The 21,851-nt window shown below is 36.0% G+C and overlaps 1 protein-coding gene across 1 annotated transcript in view; it reads left to right on the top strand.

Annotated features, from left to right (window-relative positions):
• EIF5B (eukaryotic translation initiation factor 5B) overlaps nt 1-21,851 on the top strand; it is a 66,910-nt gene that overhangs the window by 5,517 nt on the left and 39,542 nt on the right. The window contains exons 2-6 of the mRNA XM_065890970.1: nt 17,200-17,325; nt 17,427-17,511; nt 18,191-18,866; nt 19,970-20,187; nt 20,593-20,743. Of these exons, the coding sequence (XP_065747042.1) occupies nt 17,200-17,325; nt 17,427-17,511; nt 18,191-18,866; nt 19,970-20,187; nt 20,593-20,743 (1,256 nt within the window). The remainder of the gene's footprint in view (nt 1-17,199; nt 17,326-17,426; nt 17,512-18,190; nt 18,867-19,969; nt 20,188-20,592; nt 20,744-21,851) is intronic.

Raw genomic sequence — 21,851 nt, 5'->3', positions numbered from 1 at the left:
ATCACAGTATACTACTTGCTCTAGCAGTAATCACAGTATTTACATAATTTTAATAATGAAGACACTTAATGTAGAAGAAATAACTATGCTGTAACCAGTTTGAGAATCTGGAGGAAGGGAAAGGTATAAAGATAAAAGAACTACTTTGTAACACATAGAAGAGGAAACAGATTTAGCATAATAATGTGCTTGAGGCTTAGAGCCTCTCAGCTGTTAAGCCAAACCAGACCTCAGAACCTGCGGTTTGGTTTTGTTTTTTTTTTTAAACTGTGCTGCACTAGCTGATTTAAGAAATCCTGCTACTCCAAAATGTAGACTTCCCAAAGGATCTTTACTGGTGAAGCAACTGTTAAAGAGGAACAGTTTAACAAGGGAGGGAGAATAGAAGAATGACAGCCGTTGTCCATAGGTCAGTCAGTGCCAGAATTTCTTTAAAAATTTTTTCTCACTTAACCTTAGTTGAATAACTGCCTGTCTCATAGCCTGTCTGTTTAAAGTGAAAACAGTGATGATTTAATGTTTCATTCCTTCCCATTTCAGACATGGTATATAAAATTTCAGGTATATTTTTTTCAGAGGAATCCCTACTTTTCACCCAGGTAGCAGTCATTGTTTAGAATCATTGGTTTTCAAATCTCCCTTTGGTGATAGAAAGATACTTTCTATTGAGATTTAAAATAATGTTTGTTTTTTCTGTTTTTGAAACTTCCTTCGTACTGTAAACTTTATATAAACAGTCTCTGAAAATACAGTAAGTACTGTATTAATTAAATTTGTGTCATTAGGTTTTGGGTACTGAGCTCTGATGAAACTAATAGATGTGATTGATGCTACTGTAGTAGTTGGAATTTTTTCTAAGTCTAGAATCACATGTTCTAAGAATTCATTGTATGGGTGTGCCACATTTTATTTACCTGTCCATACATCAGTTAATGGATTCAAGGTTGTTCCACTTTTTGGCTGTTACGAATAATACTGCTAAAAAAATCCGTATATAAGTTTTTGTGTGGACTTGTGTTTTCAATTCTTTGGGGTGTATTATCCTAGGAGTGAAATTGCTGGGTCGTAGAGTAACTCTATGTTTAACTTTTTTAGGAACTGCCAAGTAGTTTTACTTTTTTTCCAGGAACTGCCAAAGCTGCTGCTCCATTTTATATTCTAACCAACAGTGTGTTAGAGTTTCAGTTTCTCTACATCCTCATCAACACTCGTTATCATCTGACTTTTTGATTATAGCCATTCTAGTAGGTGTGAAGTGGTATCTTATTGTGACTTTTGGTTGGTCTGCACTTCATGATGGCTTAAGATGTTGAGTATCTTTTCATGTGTTTATTGGACATTTGTATGTCTTGTTTGGAGAACTGTCTATTCAGATCCTTTGCCCATTTTAAAATTGAGTTCTTTATTATTGAGGAATAAGTTCTTTATATACTCTAGATACAAATCCTTTATCAGATACGATTTTCAAATATTTTCTCCCATTCTCTGGGCTGTCATTATTTTCTCCCATAGGAGGTTGTTGTTTCACTTCGTTGGTGGTGTCGTTTGTAGAACAAAAGTCTCTAAAAAGCCCGATTTATCTATTTTTTCTTTGGCTGCTTGTGCTTTTGGTGTCAGATCTAAGAAATCACCAAATCTAAGGTCATGAAGATTTACTATTTTTCTTCTGGTTTTACAGTTTTAATTCTTACATTTAGACCTTTGAGCCATTTGGGGTTAATTTTTTTAATATTGTGTGAGGTAGGGGTCCAACTTCATTCTTCACGTGTGGATATTCAATCGTCCCAGCACCATTTAAAAAAAAAGACTATTACTCCTCTAATTCCTTGATCAAATCAATTGACCGTATATGTAGGATTTTATTTCTGGACTCTCAGTTCTGTTCCATTGATCTGTATGTCTATCCTGATGGCAGTATCACACTGTCTTGATTACTACAGCTTTGGTATTAAGTTTTGAAATTGGGAAGTGTGATTTCTCTTTGTTCTTTTTTGAGATTGTTTTGGCTATTCTGGGTTCCTTGCATTTCCATACAGATTTTACAATTAGAATCTCTCAATTACTGCAAAAAAAAAGGGGGGGGCAGCTGGGATTTTGATTGAGATTGGATTTCTTCTGTAGATTAATTTTGGGAGTATTGCCAATGTTATGCCTTGAGATCCATGAACATGGAATGTCTTTCCACTTATTTAGGTTTTCAGGTTTTCTTTCAATGATTTTTTGTAGTTCTCAGAGTACAACATTTGCAACTCTTCTAAAAAATTATTCTGAGGCATTTAATTTTTTTTATGCTATCATAAGTGGAATTATTTTTTAATTTCATTTTCAGATTGTTTATTGCTAGTACACAGTTTAAATACAGTTGATTTTTATATATTGATCTGTTCTGCAATCTTACTGAACTCATATATTAGCTTGAATTTTTTTTTTGTTGTGTATGTGGATTCCTTAGGATTTTCTATGTACATGGTCCTGCCACTGCAAGTTCAGATAGTTTTCTCCTTCTTTTCCAATCTAAATGGTTTTTATTTCTTTATCTTACCTTAAGCTCTGGCTAGATCCTGCTGTACAGTGTTGTATTGAATGGGGAGAATGGACATTCTTTTCTTGTTTCTGATCATGGGATGGGGGCGAAGCTTTCAGTTTTTTACATTGTCTTAGGTGTGTCCCCCCCCCCCCCCGCCCCCCGCCTCGTGAATGGGTGTTGGATTTTGTTACATTGCTGTCTCTTCATCTGTGAGATGATTATGTGGTTTTTGTGTCTTATACTATTTATATATGGTGGATTACGTTAATTAATTTTCATATGTTGAACCAACTTTGCAATCCTGGGATATATCCCAGTTGGTCATGGTGTGCAATCCTTGTTATATGTTCTTGGATTTGGTTTGCTGGTGTTTTGTTGAGGATTTAATTTTTTTTTTTAACTTTTAACCTTTCTATGTACTTGTTTGAGGTCTTTGGATAAACTGCATAAAATTGAATTCTTACTAAATCAATTTGATAACACCTTTAAGAGTTTAAAGTTACTTACACGTTGCTTGTGATTAATGATATATTTGATCTTATTTCAGCCATCCTGGTTTGTTTTTTATTTGTGCCAATTCTGCAATGCTTTGTTTCTATTTTTCCCCCTTCTTATCTTGGGTTAGAGTTTATACATGCTGTTTCTATTTTTTTTTAAGTGGTTTGACTTAAAATTTTACCTTGCATTTACAAAGTCAATATTTAAAGTCCTGTAAAACAGTACAAGGACAGTAGTACTATTGTCTGGTATTTTGTTTTATAATCCCCCACTTCAGGTCAGTGACCTTTTACTTAAGGTTGGATGTTACTTAAAGGCATTACTTGTCAGGAATGAACCTAGGGGGGAAAAAAGACACATACTTACTGGATTATCCATTGTTCTCTTAAGAATTAAAGAGAAGTGATTTTCTCTTTCAGACATGTTAGTAGCTAATAAGTCTTAAAAAATGAAATGTTGGGATTAAAGTTTAAGATTTTAACTTTTTATTATAAAAATTTCAAGCACACAGAAAAGTTGAAGGAATTGTATAATGAACTCATATACTCATCACCTAGATTTAATCATTACCAGTATTTTGTCCTCATTTTTGCTTTATGTATTTTATTTTATAGACATCTTGACATTTTCTCTCTAAATGTTTCCTTATGTAACCATAATACCCTTATCCCACCTAGTGCAATTAACACAAATTATCTTACATTTAATATCCAGTTCATATTTCAGATTTCCAACTCCACAATGGCTTTTCAAACCAGGTTGCAGAGGAGGTTCACCCTGCATTTCATTGTGGTGTAGCTCACAATGTTTAAAAGTCACACTTTCATTATAGGTATCTGCTAAAGTTATTCTTTTTTTTTTTTTTTTTTCTGTGTAAGTCTTCTTTTCACATTCTCACTCTGAACTTAGAATTTTCACAACTTGGTTATCTCAGCCGACTGGTAATTAGAATGGAGGGGAGTTATTAGAGAGACTTGTAAGTAGCAGTTGGCATTGTGTTGTTTGGTTTAAGAGCAAAATTCTTTTGCAGGCCTACAAACTTGTCACTCCTGAATGATGACTGGAGTGCTAAATTATATTAGTTTACTCCCATTCAGGTTGGTATGAAACACGTAATCAGTTTTGTGAAATTTTTTTTTTTTTTTTTTTTTTTTTTGCGGCACGCGGGCCTCTCACCGCTGTGGCCTCTCCCGCTGCGGAGCACAGGCTCTGGACGCGCAGGCTCAGGGGCCATGGCCCACGGGCCCAGCTGCTCCGCGGCATGTGGGATCCTCCTGGACCGGGACACGAACCCGCATCCCCTGCATTGGCAGGCGGACTCCCAACCACTGCGCCACCAGGGAAGCCCTTGTGAAATTTTTTTGAGGTTAAATTCATATAACATAAAAGTAACCATTTTAAATGTACAATTCTGTGAGATTTAGTACATTCACGGTGTTGTTCAGTCTTCTCTGTCTAGTTTCAAAACATTTTCGTCACCCCCAAAGGAGTTCCTATATCCATTAAGCAGTTACTTTCCCTTTCTGTCCTCCTCTGAGCCCTTAGCAACCACTAATATACTGTCTTTTGATTTACCTATTCTGGATATTTCATATAAATGGAATCATACCATGTATAACCTTTTGTGTGTGGGTTCTTTCATTTTGCATGTTTTCGAGGTTCATCTATGTGCAGAATATATCAGTACTTCATTTTGTTTTTATGGCTGAATAATATTCCACTGTGTATATATACCACATAATGTTTATCCATTCATCTGATGATGGATGTTTCAGTTGTTTCCACCTTTTGGCTATTGTGAAAAGTGCTGCTATGAACATTTGTGTCTAGATATTTGAGTACCAGTTTTCAGTTCTTTTGAGTACAGTATAGGAGTGGAAGTGGTAGATCATCCTATGTTTAACTTTTTGAGGAACCACCAAACTTTTCTACAGCAGCTGCACCATTTTACAGCACCACCAGAATGTACAAGGGTTCTGATTTCTTCATATCTTTGCCAACAATTCTGTTCCTTTTTTTTTTTTTTCCCATTAATAGCCATCCTAGTGATTGTGAAGTGGTGTCTCATTGTCATTGTGATTGGCATTTCCCTGGTTACTAATGATGTTGAACATCTTTCTATGTATTCCTTGGTCATTTGTATATCTTTGGACAAATGTCTGTGCAAGTCCTTTACTCATTTTTAAATTAGCTTGTTTCGCTTGAGTTTTAAGAGTTGTTTATATATTCAGGATACTTGATCCTTATAAGGTACATGATTTGTAAATATTTTCTCCCATTATGTGGGTTGTCTTTTCACTGTCTTGACATAGTATCATTTTTACAAAAGTTTTTAAATTTTGATACAATCCAGCTGACCTAATTTTTGTTATTGTTGCTTGTGCTTTGGGTATTTTATCTAAAAATCTACTGTTAAGTCATGCCAGGGTGTGAAGATTCACCTATGTTTTCTTCTTAAGAGTTTTATTGTTTTAGCTCTAACATTTAGGTTATAACCCATTTTGAGTTAATTTTTGTAGATAGTGTGGGGTAGGGGTCCAAAACTTTATTCTTTTACGTGTGGAGATATAGTCCCAGCACCATTTGTTGAAGAGACTATTTCTTCCCCTATTGATTGGTTTTGGCACCACTGTCAAATCAGTTGGCCATGGATGAATGGATTTATTTCTGGACAGTTTTATTCTTTTGATGTTTATGTTTATCCTTATACCAGTACCACATTGTTTTGGTTACTATAGTGTAAATTTTCTTAAATAAAAAATTTCAAACATATATAGAAGTAGAATAGTTTAATGAACACACCTGTCCATCACCCAGTTTCAGATATTACTGATTCACAGATAACCTTGTTTCATCTGCGTCCTACCCACTCTCGTCTTCCCTCTCCCCATTGTATTGAAACAACCCCAGACATTTGTAAATATTTCAGGGGGTTACATAATCAATTATAAGAAAGATTTACATTTTAAATATAAATTTTAAAGAATGGTACGTTTCCATTCATTTGGAAAATTCACATACAAAGGATCCTTGTCTGTGTTAGGTAAATGTAGTTTTCTCTCAGTGGGATTTTTAAACTGGTGTTTGAATTTATTATTTCAGAAAATTCAATTTGGAAGTTTTACTACGATCAAAATATAGTAATTATTATGGTGGTAGATGAGATTTTTATTAAGCCTCAGTGATGAAACTGGTGAGCCTTTCTAATTGTATGAAAATTGTGGTTGCCATTCTAAAATAGGGCTTTTTCTTTAATAGTGCCTGTTAAGAATGTGTTACATTCCCTGCTGGTTGCTAGTTGTAAAAGGTAGGGAGGTGGGAACTTCCCTGATGGCGCAGTCGTTGGGAATCTGCCTGCCGGTGTAGGGGACACGGGTTCAAGCCCTGGTCTGGGAAGATCCCATATGCTGTGGAGCGACTGGGCCCGTGTGCCATAACTACTGAGCCTGTGTGCCATGACTACTGAGGCCTAGAGCTCGTGCTCCACAGCGGGAGAGGCCACTGCAATAAGAAGCCTGCGCACTGCAATGAGGAGTAGCCCCCCCCCCACCCCCACCCCGCTCACCATAACTAGAGAAATCCCATATGCAGCAACGAGGGCCCAGTGCAGCCAAAAATAAATAAATTTATTTTTAAAATGGGAGGTGAATTGAGCACACAAAAAGGAGTTTTCTGTTCTCAAAGGAGCTTACGTTTTAATATAGCAAATAGGCATATGCACAGATAATACAGTGAGGAGATGAAGGGAGAATGTGAAGTTTAGGTTAAGTATGGGAGTGCTACCCTTGAGATTTCAAATTTGCCTCCTAAAGTTATGACATATGTCTTCCAGATCCCTTTGTAATTAAATCTGCCATCAGGAGAGCAAGCCAGATTGGAAGGAATGGGAGTGTGCTGTATGTGTCTGTCTCTTGAGGAGCAAGGGTTGATGATGAAGAGTATCCAAGATCTTGAGTTGCTTAGCTAGTGCCTGCGCACAGGTGCAGCCAGACCATTCTAATGGTGATGGTGTTCAGCAAGTGAGAAGTAGCCTCTCCTGAGAGTGGTTACCTGCATCAAAATTCTATTACTATTTGTTTGGTTATGCCAGGCGTTACAAAAGGAAATTAGGTGGGAAGAACCCTTTAACAGTGATTAAGGACCAGAGTTACTTTTACGGAATACAAAGATTATGAGTTCACTATCTGTGAGTGCCGGAAGTGCTCAGTTTAATCAATTAATGTAGAACATAACTTGTGTCCTTAAGGTGTTAATTGAGAATGTTGACTGAAATTATTAATACTGCTTATATATATATCTTCAGGCCCAAAACTAAGTCTAAACTTACCTCTTAGGCAGTTATGAAACCCTAAATACACTTATATCAAACAGTAGCAAATATAAAAATTTTTGAAGTTCAAATTTGCAGTATTGATGTGAATGATAGTGTTTTGTTGATTCTAAACCAGTGCTTCTCATATTTTAATGTGCATGTGATTCACCTGTGGGTCTTGTTGAAATGGGGATTTTGATGTAGTAAGTCTTGGATGGGACCTAAGATTTTGCATTTCTAACGACATGATACTAATGCTGCTTATCTTGGAATTATTCTTTTGAGTAGCAGGATCTAAATCATTATTTTATTGTGAAAGTATTGCCTCCTATAATGGACTTCTTTTGAGTTCAGCATGCATATACTAGTAAGAACTCAATTTTTCTAATCTTTTTCAGTATGAACTAATGATTTTCACCTTTGTTTTATAGCACCTTCTCTTGGCTAAAATGTTTAATTTACATATTAAGTCTGCTTCTGCTCTTTTTCGTCAATGTGAAACAACTTAGTGGAGGTTTGTAAACAAAAGCTTTGGTTGATATTCTATTGACAGTGAACTGTGATAAAGTGTCTATCCATATGATTCATGGAATGTTCATCTTAAATCTTTATTATCATATTAAAATTAAAACAAATTAAACAGATAAAAGTTACTGGGGAGAATTTTCAGCCTTCTGAAATTACCCACAACCCTGCGTTTCCCCCTCCTAACCCATCTCACGTGCCCCCTTTGAGGGTACTCGTTCTGGTTTGACAAAGCTGCCCTGAACTGATTTTATAGTTAAACACATTGGAATCCATAAAAATGTGTGAACTTAGATTATGTATATTTGGAGGTCTACAAGATGACGCTTATACTTGGTTTTGTATTCTTACCGCTTCAACTATGAGGTATTTAGAAAGTGGAGAATTAGGCTGAATTTTGTGGAAGGTAATAAGATACATTCTGTTTGCTTGCATTGTACAATGCAGTATGGTTTCACATGCCTTTTAAAGACGTCAAGACCCAGTTCATAAGGAAATTTTAAGCTCGGAGGGCTTTTTTTTTTTTTTTTTTTAAAGACATGATTGGGTACCTCTGAATTTATTAATGGGTTGTGGTGCTTGAGGGAGTGGGGAGTGAGAACTGTTGGGTTCTGTGGTGCAAATGGTGAGAGCTAGTGAGGAGCAATGACTGCTGGGCTTTTCCCTCTTTCGTCTTGTTTTTCCTGTTTGTATATGTAACTGTTGTCAGGGAGTGCTGGGTAAGAAGAGATGGAGGTTGGAGGAAAAGAGATGCCAAAAGGCATCTTATGGAGAAGGCAGGACTAGATATCCCTGTTTCCTTTATTGCTACTGGCACTGCTGGGATAGAGTTAGGAGTAAAGAATGGGATTCCTCCTTATGTTTTTCCTCTTGTTTGTTCTTATTGAGCCTGTTTCAGGGGAGGAGCAGAAACCAAAGTAAAGTGCAAAGGGTTGGATATCACCGTGTCTTCCGTCAGTACTTATAGATTGTGAACAATTTTTTTGTTTTTTTTTTGGTCAAGTTGGGGGTGGGGAGAGAAGAAGGACTGGTGTGGTTTCTACTTCTGTAGGCCCTGGTATCCATTAGGAACAGAAAGAAATATGTGAGTGCTTCAGTTATTATTGTATCATAACAGGTCATCCCAAACTTAGTTCTTTAAAACAACAAAAATCATCGTCTCTCTTGGTTCTGAGGGTTGACTGAGCTCAGATTGGTCTTGCTTGGAGGTCTCCATGTGGTTGCAGGTAAATGATGACTGTGATGGAGTCATCTTAAAGGCTGCCTCACTTGCACATCACTCACTTCTGGTGGTTGATAGTCGCTGTTGGTTGGCGCGTCAGCTGGAACACCTATCCTTGGCCTTTCTATGTGGCCTGGACATCCTCATGAGCTTGGCAGTGAATGTCTCAAGAGCCCGGAAGTACAAGGCCTGGGCTTAGAAACTGTAACATCATTTCTGCCATATTCTGTTGAGTAAACAGTCACACAGTCTCATATTAAAGGGGAGGGGCATAGACCCCCACCTCTCAGTGTCAGAGAAATTTTGAGCCAGGATGTAAGACCTCCTCAGAGGGTAAAAATAAAGAGACATTGGAGAAGGGGGGTTGGTAGGAGAGAATCCTAGGAAGCTTGGAGATTTTGAATTGTGGAATAATTTGGGAAAGGGTTGGATTTCCTATATTCTTGTAGAACTTAAATCAGACAACTTTTTAGTGGAAAATGTCTGTCATTAATAAATGAAATTTGTCAGTTCGGAGTTGAGAGGAGATTTGCAAACAAGTTAATTTTTCTTTTACTTCTTTACAGTGAACTTTTTTTTTGTTATATTATGTGTATTTAAAAGGCTTTTAGTGTATTGATCTCAAAGTGAAGTGTCTCATTTTTTATTTTTATGTATGATTTTTGATTATTCCAAAAAGCCAAGCACGAAAGTTGATCACATGCCTTTTACATACAATTAATAAAGAAATACCATGTTTTTAAAAGATTCCTTCACAGTAATGTCATTTTAGTTACATATTACATGTGTTAATAGAAATTAAGGTGTTATAAAAATATTATATGTTGATTCTTATTTTCCTAACTTATAAAAATGGGTAAAATGACTTATATTAGGTATATGTAATTTTAACCTTAACTGTTTTCAGTAAACTGCTAAATCCATTCTGTAACTTCTCATCCGTTTTTATAGTATCCCTAGAAATTTAAATTCTCTTCTTTGAGGTGTAATTGACATAAAATACACAAAGTTAAAGTGTGGAGTTAATAAACTTTGATAAATTATACAGTTGTGCTTCTTTCACCACAATCATGATACTGAATATTTCCATTAACCCAAAAAGTTCCCTCATGACCCTTTGTAGGCAGTCCTTTCTGGCCAAAAATCCCTGTAGCTTTTGTGTTTTGTGTGTGGGGGGGTCACTGTAGTTTTCACTTTTCTAAAAATTCCTATAACTAGAATCATAGAGAAGGTAGCCTTTATTGGCTGGCTGGGTGTCACGTAAAATAATCTCTTTTGAGATTCATCCATGTTGGTGTGTGTAACATTCTTTACTTTTATCATTGAGTAGTATCCTTTTGTGTGGGTAGATGACAATTTGTTTATGAATTATCTGGTAGTTGGATATTTAGGTTTTTTTTCCCAGCTTCTTGTGATTATGAATAAAGCTGCTGTGAACATTTGAGTACAAGTCTTTGTGTGGACATATGTTTTCGTTTCTCTTAGGTAAATACCTGGGAGTGGGATTGCTGGGTCATATGGTAAGTGTGTATGTTTAACTTGAAGAAACTGCCAAACTGTCTTTTCCAAAGTGGCTGTGCCAGTTTTGCATTCCCTCTTGAGGTGTGTTCCAGTTGCTCCACATCCTCTCTCAACACTTAATATTATCAGCCCTTCATTTTAGTCATTCTGGTGGCTGTGTAGTGGCATCTCATTGTGATTTTGTTTACATTTCCTTATTAGCTAGTGTTACTGACCATCTTGTCATGTGTTTATTTCCCATCATTGTATCTCATTTGGTTAAGTGTTGAAATCATTTGCCCATTTAAAAATTGTGTTCTTTAATGTTGGGTCATAGGAATTTTTTTATATATTATAGACAAATCTTTCATCAGATATATGTATTGCAAAAATTTTTTTTCTCAGTTTGAGGTTTGCCTTCTCCTTTAAACAGTGTTCAGTTTTGTTAATTAACCTTTTAAGATTATTATAGATTCACACGCAGTTGTAAGAATTAATACAGAGGGATTCCTGTGTCTTTTATTCGGTTTCCTCTAATGATAACATCTTGTAAAACTGTACAGTATCACAACTTGGATATTGACACCGATATAGTTCACTGATCATATTCAGATTTTCCCAGTTTCACTTGCACTAGCACATGTGTATGTTTGTGTTTAGTGTTATACAGTATTATCACATGTGCAGATTTGTATATTCACTACCACAGTCAAAATACAGACCATCATTGCAAGGATCTCTCATGTTGTTCATTTGTAACCATAATCATCTCCTTTCTGTGCACCTCCTCTCACTAAACCCTAGTAACCATGAATCTTTTCTGTACTTATGTGAATTTTTGAAAATAAAAAATTTTATAAGTGGAATCATGTATGTATATAACCTCTGGGAATTGGCTTCTTTCCAGTCAGTCTGATTTTCTTGCGATCCGTCCAAGTTGTTGCATGTATCAATAGTTCATTCCATTTTATTGCTGAATAGTATTCCATGGAATGGGGATGAACCACAGTTTATTTAACCATTCACCCATTGTGAAGGACATGTGGGTTGTTTCCAGTTTTTGGCTGTTGCAAATGAAGCTGCTACAAGCATTTGTCTACAAGTTTCTGCATGAGATAAATTTTTTGTTACCGTGGGATAAATGTGCATGAGTGCAATTGCTGGGTCATATGGTAAGTACCTTTTTAGTTTTCCAGGAAAATGATAGACTGTTTTCCAGAGTGGCTGTACCAGCTTACATTTTCACTAGCAATGTGTGCGTGATCCAGGTCCTCTTCATCTTCAGCAAACACTGGTTATTATCACTGTTGTTTGGGGAGAGGACATTCTGATGGTGTAGTGATATCCCATTGTGATTTTAATTTGCATTTTCCAAATGCTTATTGATGTGGAACATCCTTTATTTGCCATCTGTAAATACTCTAGTGAAATGTCTTTTCATGCCTTTTGTCCATTTTCTAATTGGATTGTTTGGGTTTTTACTGATGTGTTTTGAGAGTTCTTTACATAGTCTAGATACTAGTTTTTTTTTTCAGATATGTAGTTTGCAGATATTTTCTTCCACTTTGTGGCTTGTTTTTTTTAATTCCCTTCATATGGTCTTTTGCACAGCAAATATTCTAAATTTTGATGAAGTCTAGTTTTTTTGGGGGGGTGGGTTGTACTTTTGATTTCAAATCATAACTCCTTGCTTAGTGCAAAGAACTAATAAGTGGGTTCAACAAGGTTGCAGTATACCAGATCAACATAAAAAATTCAGTCACATTTTGTATATTAGAAATGAGTATGTAGAAACAAAAATACCACTTCAGATTACTTTAAAAATTAAATACGAATTTTGTGAAAATCGTAAAACACTGATGAAAGAAATCAAAGAAGATCTAAATAAATGGAGAAATATGGTGTTCATGAATTGGAAAACTCAACATAATAAAGATGTTGGTTTTCTTTAAATTCACATACAGTTAATGCAGTTACTATTAAAATTACAGTAAGACGGACTTCCCTGGTTGCGCAGTGGTTAAGAATCCACCTGCCAATGCAGGGGACATGGGTTTGAGCCCTGGTCCGAGAAGTTCCCACGTGCTGCGGAGCAGCTAAGCCTGTGTGCCACAGCTGCTGAGCCCGCGTGCCGCAACTACTGAAGCCCACACACCTAGAGCCTGTGCTCTGCAGCAAGAGAAGCCACGGTAATGAGAAGCCCATGGACCACAACTAGAGAAAGGCCGTGCACAGCAACAAAGACCCAACACAGCCAAAAATTAAAAAAATAATAATAAAATTAAATAAAAATTACAGCAAGATTCTTTTTGTAAATTCACACAAGAATATTCCAAAATTTATTTGAAAAGTTTGAAGGAATTAATAATAAAACAATTCTGATAATGAAGAATAAAAGCAATCACTCTGATTTCAAGACTTTTTGTATAGCTACCTTAATCATGACAGTTTATTAGTGTCAGAGGGAAAGACGTAAATCAATAGAGCAGAATAGAGGACTTAGAAATAGCCCCATACAAGTATAGCCAAGTGGATTTTGACAAAGGTGCAAAAGCAATTTTATGTATATAGGATGGATAGTTGAAATGTTGCTGGAGCAGTTGGATAACCATAGGCAAAAGATCAAAATACAAAACATTAAAATACCCAACTGTTGGAATATAACATAGTTAAAAATCTTCAGGACCTATGAGTTGGTGCAAAGTTCTTTTTCATGACAGCAAAAGCATAAAGAAAAAGCTTGATAAATGGTACCTCATGAAAATTCAAAATTTTTGCTCTGGTTAAAAAACCCTGTTAAGTGGATGAAAAGCTACAAATTGGAAGAAAGTATATGTAAACCACATATCTGACTGATGACTCATAAAGGGCATATAAAGAGTTCTCAAAACTCAACATTAAAAGAAAATCCAATTAGAAAAGGGTAAAAGATATGAAGACACATTTCACGGAATGTATATGTATGGCAAAGTACACGAAGAAACGTTTAACTTCACTAGCCTTTAAGGAAATGCAAAGGAAGACCTTGATATCACCACACATCTATTAGAACAGCTTAAAGGAAAAGTAGCCATAATGCTAAATACCGGCTGGATGTGGAAAAATACTAAATACTGGATGTGGAAAAAATACACATCTCCATTCATTGTTGTTGTGAATATTAAATGGTAAAGCCACTTTAGAAAGTAGTTTGGCTGTTTCTTAAAAAAACTACATATGCAATATTTTTAATAGCTTCATTTAAAAAAATTAATTTTTATTTTTGGCTGCATCGGGTCTTTGTTGCTGTGCATGGGCTTTCTCTAGTTGCGGCAAGCAGGGGCTACTGTTGGTTGCGGTGCATCGGCTTCTCTCTGCGGTGGCTTCTCTTGCTGCAGAGCACGGGCTCTAGGCGTGTGGGCTTCAGTAGTTGTGATGTGCGGGCTCTAGAGCACAGGCTCAGTAGTTGTGGCGCACGGGCTTAGTTGCTCCGTGGCATGTGGGATCTTTTCGGAGCAGGGATCAAACCCATGTCCCCTGCATTGGCAGGCAGATTTTTCACAACTGCGCCACCAGGGAAGTCCCAATAGCTTCACTGTTCAAAGGCCATTAAGTTATAACATTTTTTCTGTCCTGATGATGGAGGAATGTGGCCTGTGAAAACACTGAGTTGAATACCATAGAAAATTGCCTTTTATTTCTGGAAGTCTGCAGTAAGTTTAGAATAAAGGATTGGGGCTGGAAGGGCAAATATTAGTAAGAATACTGTAGCTTTGATAAAGGAAAAATGATCTCCATAAAGATGTACCTACATAAAAATACTCTTACACATTCCTTAAAGGTTTTAAAGCTTTCATTATCAGCATGACTGGATTGTAGATTTGACTCTTGGTTCATTGAAATCTTTAAGCTGTAGTATGTAATGGGTAGGTAGGAAAGTAGGGCTGAAATGTAGGTAGAGTATAAAAGTCTCAAGTTAAATAGCTGATGTTATGTGTCACTTTCATGAACTTTTGTAATATGGTTGACATTTTAGGACATTCTCTTGAATCAGGGGTAGGAAGTTCAGTACACATTGAAAGAACACTTTAGAAACCATGGTAGGTAAGACTGTTAAGCATGTTGTTATATCATTGATATATTTTGTAGCTGTGTCAAAAAATTTTCAGAAACTTGATTACTGTATTTCCCATTTTCTAGGAAGTCAGTACAATCTTGGTGTCAGATTTGGGCTTGAGTTCCTGGTATGTAACTTTCTAGCTGGATGCCTTTTATAAAGTATCATCATCTTTAAGCTTAATTTAATAGAGTTGTTTTGAGGATTAAATGACATATAGTATGTCTAGTAATTGGTCAGCACAATTCCTGATAAAGAGTAAGCACTCAGAAGCTGTTAGTTTCTATTACTAGCCAGAAGAGCTTTTCAAACTCAGCAGCATACAGATGTAGTCCAATGTTTTGTTATTCTGGAGATGTTTGTTAATGAATACTGTGGCAGTATAGCAAATCACAAACTATTTTTATGAGGTGAATAGAGTCAGATGAGGACTGGCAAGTTTTTGGAGGTGAGGTGCCAAGCATCTATCATTAACTACCTTCCCTTGTCACCCTGTCTTGGAATCTGCTGTAGTGTGGAATATTGGCAGAGCTGCCTTTGGAGATGGTACTGGTTGATCTCATGCTGCTGGGCCGGATGGTTGATGCTGGGCCAGACTAAGGTTTCTGTTACCTGATGAGACCTGAGAATTATCCTTGATTCTTCCCTCCCCCTTTCTATATACAACCAGTTGGTCATTTGTGTTGCTGATTGATCTCCTTAGTATTTATCTGACTCATATATCTTCATCTTGCCTGCCACTGCTGCAAGTCAGATGTGTGTTTGTCATCCCAATTAGCTAGAAAAGCTTCCTACTTTTTCTGCTGCTTGACTAGTTGGGATTCTGCCCTATCATTTATACCAGAGGTAGCTTTCTGAAATGCAAATTTGATTATGCCAGCAGGGTTACTATCTTTGACTTCGGAATCAGAACTTCCTGGGTTCAAATCCCATCTCTGCCTTGTGTGATCCTGGACAAGTTCTCTGTGCCTCAGTTTCTTCATTTATAAAAAAAGAAAAACCATTCAAATCTGACCTGGAAAGATTGCTAAAAATACGCTGCCTAGCTCCGACCCCCAGTTTCTGGTTCCCTAGATCTTGAGTGGGCTCAAGAAATCAGTAACCTACAAAAAGCTTCTCAGTTGATTCAGATACCTTTTAATGAGTCCTCCTGAGGCACCATACATGTTATTACCTTTAGGTTTTTGTGCTCATTGTGTCTGATATATGCGCTCTCTTTGCCTGGTTAACTCCTTTTTCTCCTTCAGTAACTTGGGTCTAGGTTTCTCCTCTGCTAGGAAGTGTCTGACTTTCTCATTCTGGATTTGGTGCTTTGGGAAGTCACCACCAGTACAGTGGTTCAGTGTTCTGTGATCCCTCTCAAATACACTGTCTAAAATGTAGGACAAAAGGGAACACATTTCAATTCTGGTCACCTATAAAAGCATAAAATTCCTTTAATTCATGGCATTTAGCATTTTGCAATTCCTGGTTTTTTACTCGTTTGCCCTCTCTCTCTCTCTGTGTCTCTTCTGTGAAGCTCCTTGAGGATAAATTCTATGTCCTCCGTGTCTTGTTACATAATCTTTATGTTTATCATATTAGGAATTATCTTTATTGAAGTGAAGCATCTTCACAACAAGGCATCCACCAGTGGAGGCCCTGTTGCGTGAGGTCTTTGTTTTCTGATTGTATCATTTATTTGAATTCATACACCTTTTCTACTTGTACATCTCAGACTGACCTCCTTTGTTTTCTGTAGGTTTTAACTGGAACTTAGTTTGGTTTATTACTCCAAGTAATATTGGTAGATGGAGGACATTGTGGGATGGAACCAGAAATGAAACCAGGAATGTAAAAGATTGTGACCAGGTTTGGTTCTGGATTTTGGGTTATTTTATTTACTGAATCATTCCTAATTTATTTAGATTTGGATGTGTGGTGATGTTTTGCTGAAAGCATTCAAACTTCGTGGATCTTGTTTTCCCTTTGGTAAAATGAGATAATAGACTAGATGAAAGTCCCTTTGAGCTCTAAAATTTTTGCTATTCCAAGTAAAAATGCAAAGGTTTCCAAAGATTTAGGTGTTATTGATAATCAAATAATAAGAATCTTTTTCTCTTTTAACTTCTCTTCATTTTATAAATAATTCCATTCAGACACTCAACAAAAAAAACTTTGGTATCAACAAAAGTGAATTTCCTTTTCTTTTCCTTTCTTTCTTCTTTTTCTTTTTTAGGGTTACTTGAATACAAGCATGAATTTCCTTTTCTTGATTACCTAGATTTTCTTCCTGGAGCTGTTCATTATAACTCTTTCTGGGTTTGAGTGTAACTCAAACTTTATTGAAGCAGATACAGAGAGGCTTATGAGTAGTTATAACTCAAGCGTTGTCATGAAAGAACTTGCCAAGTGATTTTTCTCAGTGGGCTGCTAATGCATGAAAAAGGCTAAAGTGAAAAAAAAAATTCTCTGTAAGTGAATGTGACAGATTATTTTGCTCTGGAGTAACATTTAGGTCTTCTGTGTTTTCATTTAAGTGCCAAGGATGACATTGATCTCGATGCCTTGGCTGCAGAAATAGAAGGAGCTGGTGCTGCTAAGGAACAGGAACCTCAAAAGGCAAAGGGGAAAAAGAAAAAGGAGAAAAAAAAGCAAGATTTTGAGTAAGTATATTTTAAATATATTTGATTTTTATTAGCTTTGGTACTAGATTTACTTATTAAACTAATTCAGTACCTCAAAATATATTTTAATCCATTTCTAGTGAAGATGATATCCTGAAAGAACTGGAAGAATTGTCTTGGGAAGCTCAAGGCATCAAAGCTGACAGAGAAACTGCTACAGCAAAGGTGAAATACAGATTGTTGATACCTGTTTATGCTTCTTTGTAGCTCCAGTTTTAGGGACTGCTTTTGGAAACCTTTGAGCAACATATATATGTTAGTTAAAAGTTTCCATAAAATTTGATGCCAAAGGGGGAAAACAAGTTTTTAGGGAATCAATAATGCATTTTAAAACCTTTCACAAATATAAAGATGCTTTATTTGGGAATCTAAAGGTATTTTGTGATATGTTGTCTGTTTATAAAATTGGTACGTTTGGAAATATAACATTTCCCAACTCTACCCGCAGTTTTCTATATTATTGATACTTCTTTCCATCCTTTGAAATTGGATAAGCCTCAGAGTAATGAGAGAGGGATGGATATTTTTTCTTTCAATTTTCCCCTTAGGCTTTTTATGCCATTTGAAGAAGGTAGTAAATGTGGACTGGTGATTAGTGTTTGCTTCAGAGCACCTGGATTCTGAAATTTACGGTGATTTTACGGTGATTATGAGATGTACCTGAGGCCTAGGCTAGCTTCTGGTACTTGCTTGAGTTTTATATTCTTGTAAAAACATTATTTTAAAATTATTTCGATAATTTTTCCATGTGTACTTAACGAAGTACATGACTTTGAGGAGTTTCAATTAATAAAAAAAATAAAGTATAACTCTGTTAATATTTCTAACAATGGAAATTTTTTAGCCAACAGAAAATAATGAAGATGAATCCACCTCAAAACAAGATAAAAAAAAGAAAGGACAGAAAGGCAAAAAACAAAGTTTTGAAGATAATGATAGTGAAGAATTGGAAGATAAAGATTCAAAATCAAAAAAGACTGCAAAACCCAAAATGGAAATGTACTCTGGGAGTGATGACGATGATGATTTTAGTAAACTCTCCAAAAAAGCTAAAGGGAAAGCTCAGAAATCGAGCAAGAAGCAGGATGGGTCAGAAGAGGATGAGGATAGCAGTAAAAGAGTTAAAGATTGTATGAGAGTACATTCTTCTGGTGAAAGTGGTGATGAATCAGATGAAGTTTTGCAGTCCAGGAAAGGACAGAAAAAGAATCAGAAAAATAAGCCAGGTCCTAATGTAGAGAGTGGGAATGAAGATGACGACTCCTCCTTCAAAATTAAGACAATGGCTCAAAAGAAGGCAGAAAAGAAAGAGCGTGAGAGAAAAAAACGGGATGAAGAAAAGGCAAAACTGCGGAAGCTGAAAGAAAAAGAAGAGCTAGAATCTGGTAAAAAGGATCAGAGTAAACCAAAAGAATCTCAAAGGAAATCTGAAGAGGAAGCTGTAAAATCCAAAGTGACTCTTGATTCTGGAGCACCTCCTGCCTCTGAAGAGAAAGGAGAGGCTCCCACAGCTGCAGAAGGTTGGTAATAATATCGAGGAAAGGGCAAAAGTCTTGGATTCATAATCAGCCTAAGTTTTGATTATTATGCCCCAAAGTCATTTTGTTGTTTGTCCTTGCTTATAAAGGTACTAAATTGTAAGAAACTTAAAATTAGGTCTAAGTACTCTTTTAATTGATTTTCATTGTTAAACATTTATGTATGTAGTATAAATATCTTTCAAATGATTTGTGCACAAACTAGGATTTTTACGGAATTTCACCGTGGAAAACAATTTTTTGCTGCTGCTGAAGGCTGGAAGTTGCCTAATGAAAACTTTACTCTTCCTTTTGATACCTCCGTGTGAGATAATATCTGAATTCTTTCCTGTTTTTAAAAACCTAATTTGGTCTATGAAATGGAAAAGTAACATGCTGAAATTAGTTAACATCTTTTAAGCAATACTGAGGCACGTTTTTGTACCAGAACCAATTAGCAAAAAAGAAGCTTTCTAGTTAAATTTCCCCCTTATTCAGAATGGAAACAAAGATCAGATGACTTATATAATTTTTCTTTAGACTAGAAAACTTTTAATGGGAAAATTGACATAGCTTTTTAACCACTCAAATTTTTACTGTCTGGACATGTTTGAGGAGAACCATCAAGAAAGTAGCTTCATAATCTTTAATTCTTTAGCATAATGCTATAGAGTTCTTGGAATGTATTTATATTTTTGTATTTTATTCTTCTAATGTCTATCCCCTTAAGGTAGGCATCATTCTTATCATCCCCATCTTACAGAAGCAAAACTAGCTACAGAATTTATGAATTCAGACACCATGGATTTAGAAGATATGTTAGGTACTGTATATCTTCTCCCTGATGACTGGATCCTCCCATCTTCTTGAATCCCTCAGGACAACTCAGAGTAGCACCAGCGTTGTAGGCTTCTAAGGAGGCCAACTGGGTTGTTTGGAGCTCTTCTGGTTACTCAGGTGCTCAGGAGGCCTTGATATCCAAAGCCCTTAGCCTGCTGCTGGCATCAGCCCTGGCCCATTATGGTTCCTGCACTCTGGGGTTTGCTTACCATTGCCGTAGGAAACAACTTTTAAAAATATTCTTTGCCTCTCTTCTTTTTTGGTAGATGACAATGAAGGAGACAAAAAGAAAAAAGATAAGAAGAAAAAGAAAGGAGAAAAGGAAGAAAAAGATAAAGAGAAGAAAAAAGGACCTAGCAAAGCCACAGTTAAGGCTATGCAGGAAGCTCTGGCTAAGCTTAAAGAAGAAGAGGAAAGACAGAAGAGAGAAGAGGAAGAACGGATAAAACGCCTTGAAGAATTGGAAGCCAAGCGTAAAGAAGAGGTATGTCATTGTGAAGCTGCTGACTTTGACTTGTTTTACTTAAATCCGCTTCTTGTAAAATATCTCTAGCTTTCTAATTCTAAAAATTTCTTAGTTGCATGGTATTTCAGTTACATTATTGTTCAGATGTAAATAATAAGATGAAGGGGTAGAGAAAATCCTACCTTATTTCCTCAGGTACAGACAGGAGTTGCTTGTGCATCATTGCCAACACATAGTCGACTCTCATGTGATACTAATTAATACTCATTATGTACAACATTTAAAGTACTTTCATTTGGAAGCCCCTAACATAATACTTTGCATGTATCTCAAGAGCTTTGTTAGAAATTTGGGTTGTTTATGTTTAAATTTTGTAATTCATTAAGCTAATACAATTTTTGTCTGATGCATATTCTTTTATAGGAAAGATTGGAACAAGAAAAAAGAGAAAGGAAAAAGCAAAAAGAAAAGGAAAGAAAAGAACGCTTGAAAAAAGAAGGGAAACTTTTAACTAAATCCCAGAGAGAAGCCAGAGCCAGAGCCGAAGCTACCCTTAAACTTCTACAAGCTCAGGGTAGGTGGTGTTCTTAATTAACTGAATGCTCTAGAAACTTCTCTCATGCAGTTATATCTCTATAATGGTCAAAAGGAGAATTGAATTGAATCAGAAGGAGAATTCTATGAAAATGCTGTGAAAAAGTCCAATAATAATGTAAGGAATAGGTGAGATAATTTCATTATTTAGGGAGATGACATCTATACTGTGATAAAAATTTGTGTGTAAACGATAATATGTCTGTAAATGAAAATACAAAATAGTAAAATGAGTCCCCGTATAGACATCACTCAGTTTCAACAGTTATCACCATTTACCATTCTTGTTTTGTCCCCCCTCCACCCACTTTTTTCCCCTGGAGTATTTGAAAGTGAATTCCAGATGCCATTAAGATTTTACTCACATTTTACTTTAGTGTGAATATCTAACAGATAAGGACATTTTACTTTTTAATATAAGTGTAGTATGTATTATTATATTAAACAAAGTTCCTTGATATCTAGATGTTGTCCATGTCTAGTTTTTTCCACTTATCTCCAAAATGTCTTTTATAATTGATTTGTTCAAATCAGGATCCAGATTAAATTCATGTGTTGTATTTGGTTGATAATGTCTGTCTCTCATTGATATCAGTACCACCCCTATTTTTGGCATGGATTTATTTGTTGAAGATACTGGATGTTTTCCTAGAATTTCTCCTATCCTGGATTTGTCTATTTGCATTCTCCTGGTGTTGGCTAACTTATTTCTCTATACCTTGTAATTTTTTAGATCTAGCAGTTTGGCTACTTCTTAATGGTGCTTTACCACCTAAAGTGCCTCATGTAAGGAGGCACGTGATCTGCTTGCCTTCTGGTGATGTCAAGATTGATCAGTGAGTTTAGCTATTGGCAGCCTTGTCCATTAGAAGAGTTCTTCATTGACTTTTCATCTAATAATTTTAATTCCAATTGGTGATCATTGCCTATATCCAGTACTTCGTTAGGAATTGCAGAATTGTGATAGTCTGTCATTCTTTCTGCATTTATTAGCTAGAATCTTTCTCTAAAGAAAAGCTTTCCCTGAAATACAGTTCATGCAGGAAAACCAGGGAATATGCTTAATTCTTTCCCTTTCTTTACTAATT

This window comes from Phocoena phocoena, chromosome 14 (genome assembly GCF_963924675.1).
Source record: "Phocoena phocoena chromosome 14, mPhoPho1.1, whole genome shotgun sequence".
Taxonomy (NCBI): Eukaryota; Metazoa; Chordata; class Mammalia; order Artiodactyla; family Phocoenidae; genus Phocoena; species Phocoena phocoena.
This window is presented reverse-complemented; position numbering and strand designations above follow the sequence as displayed.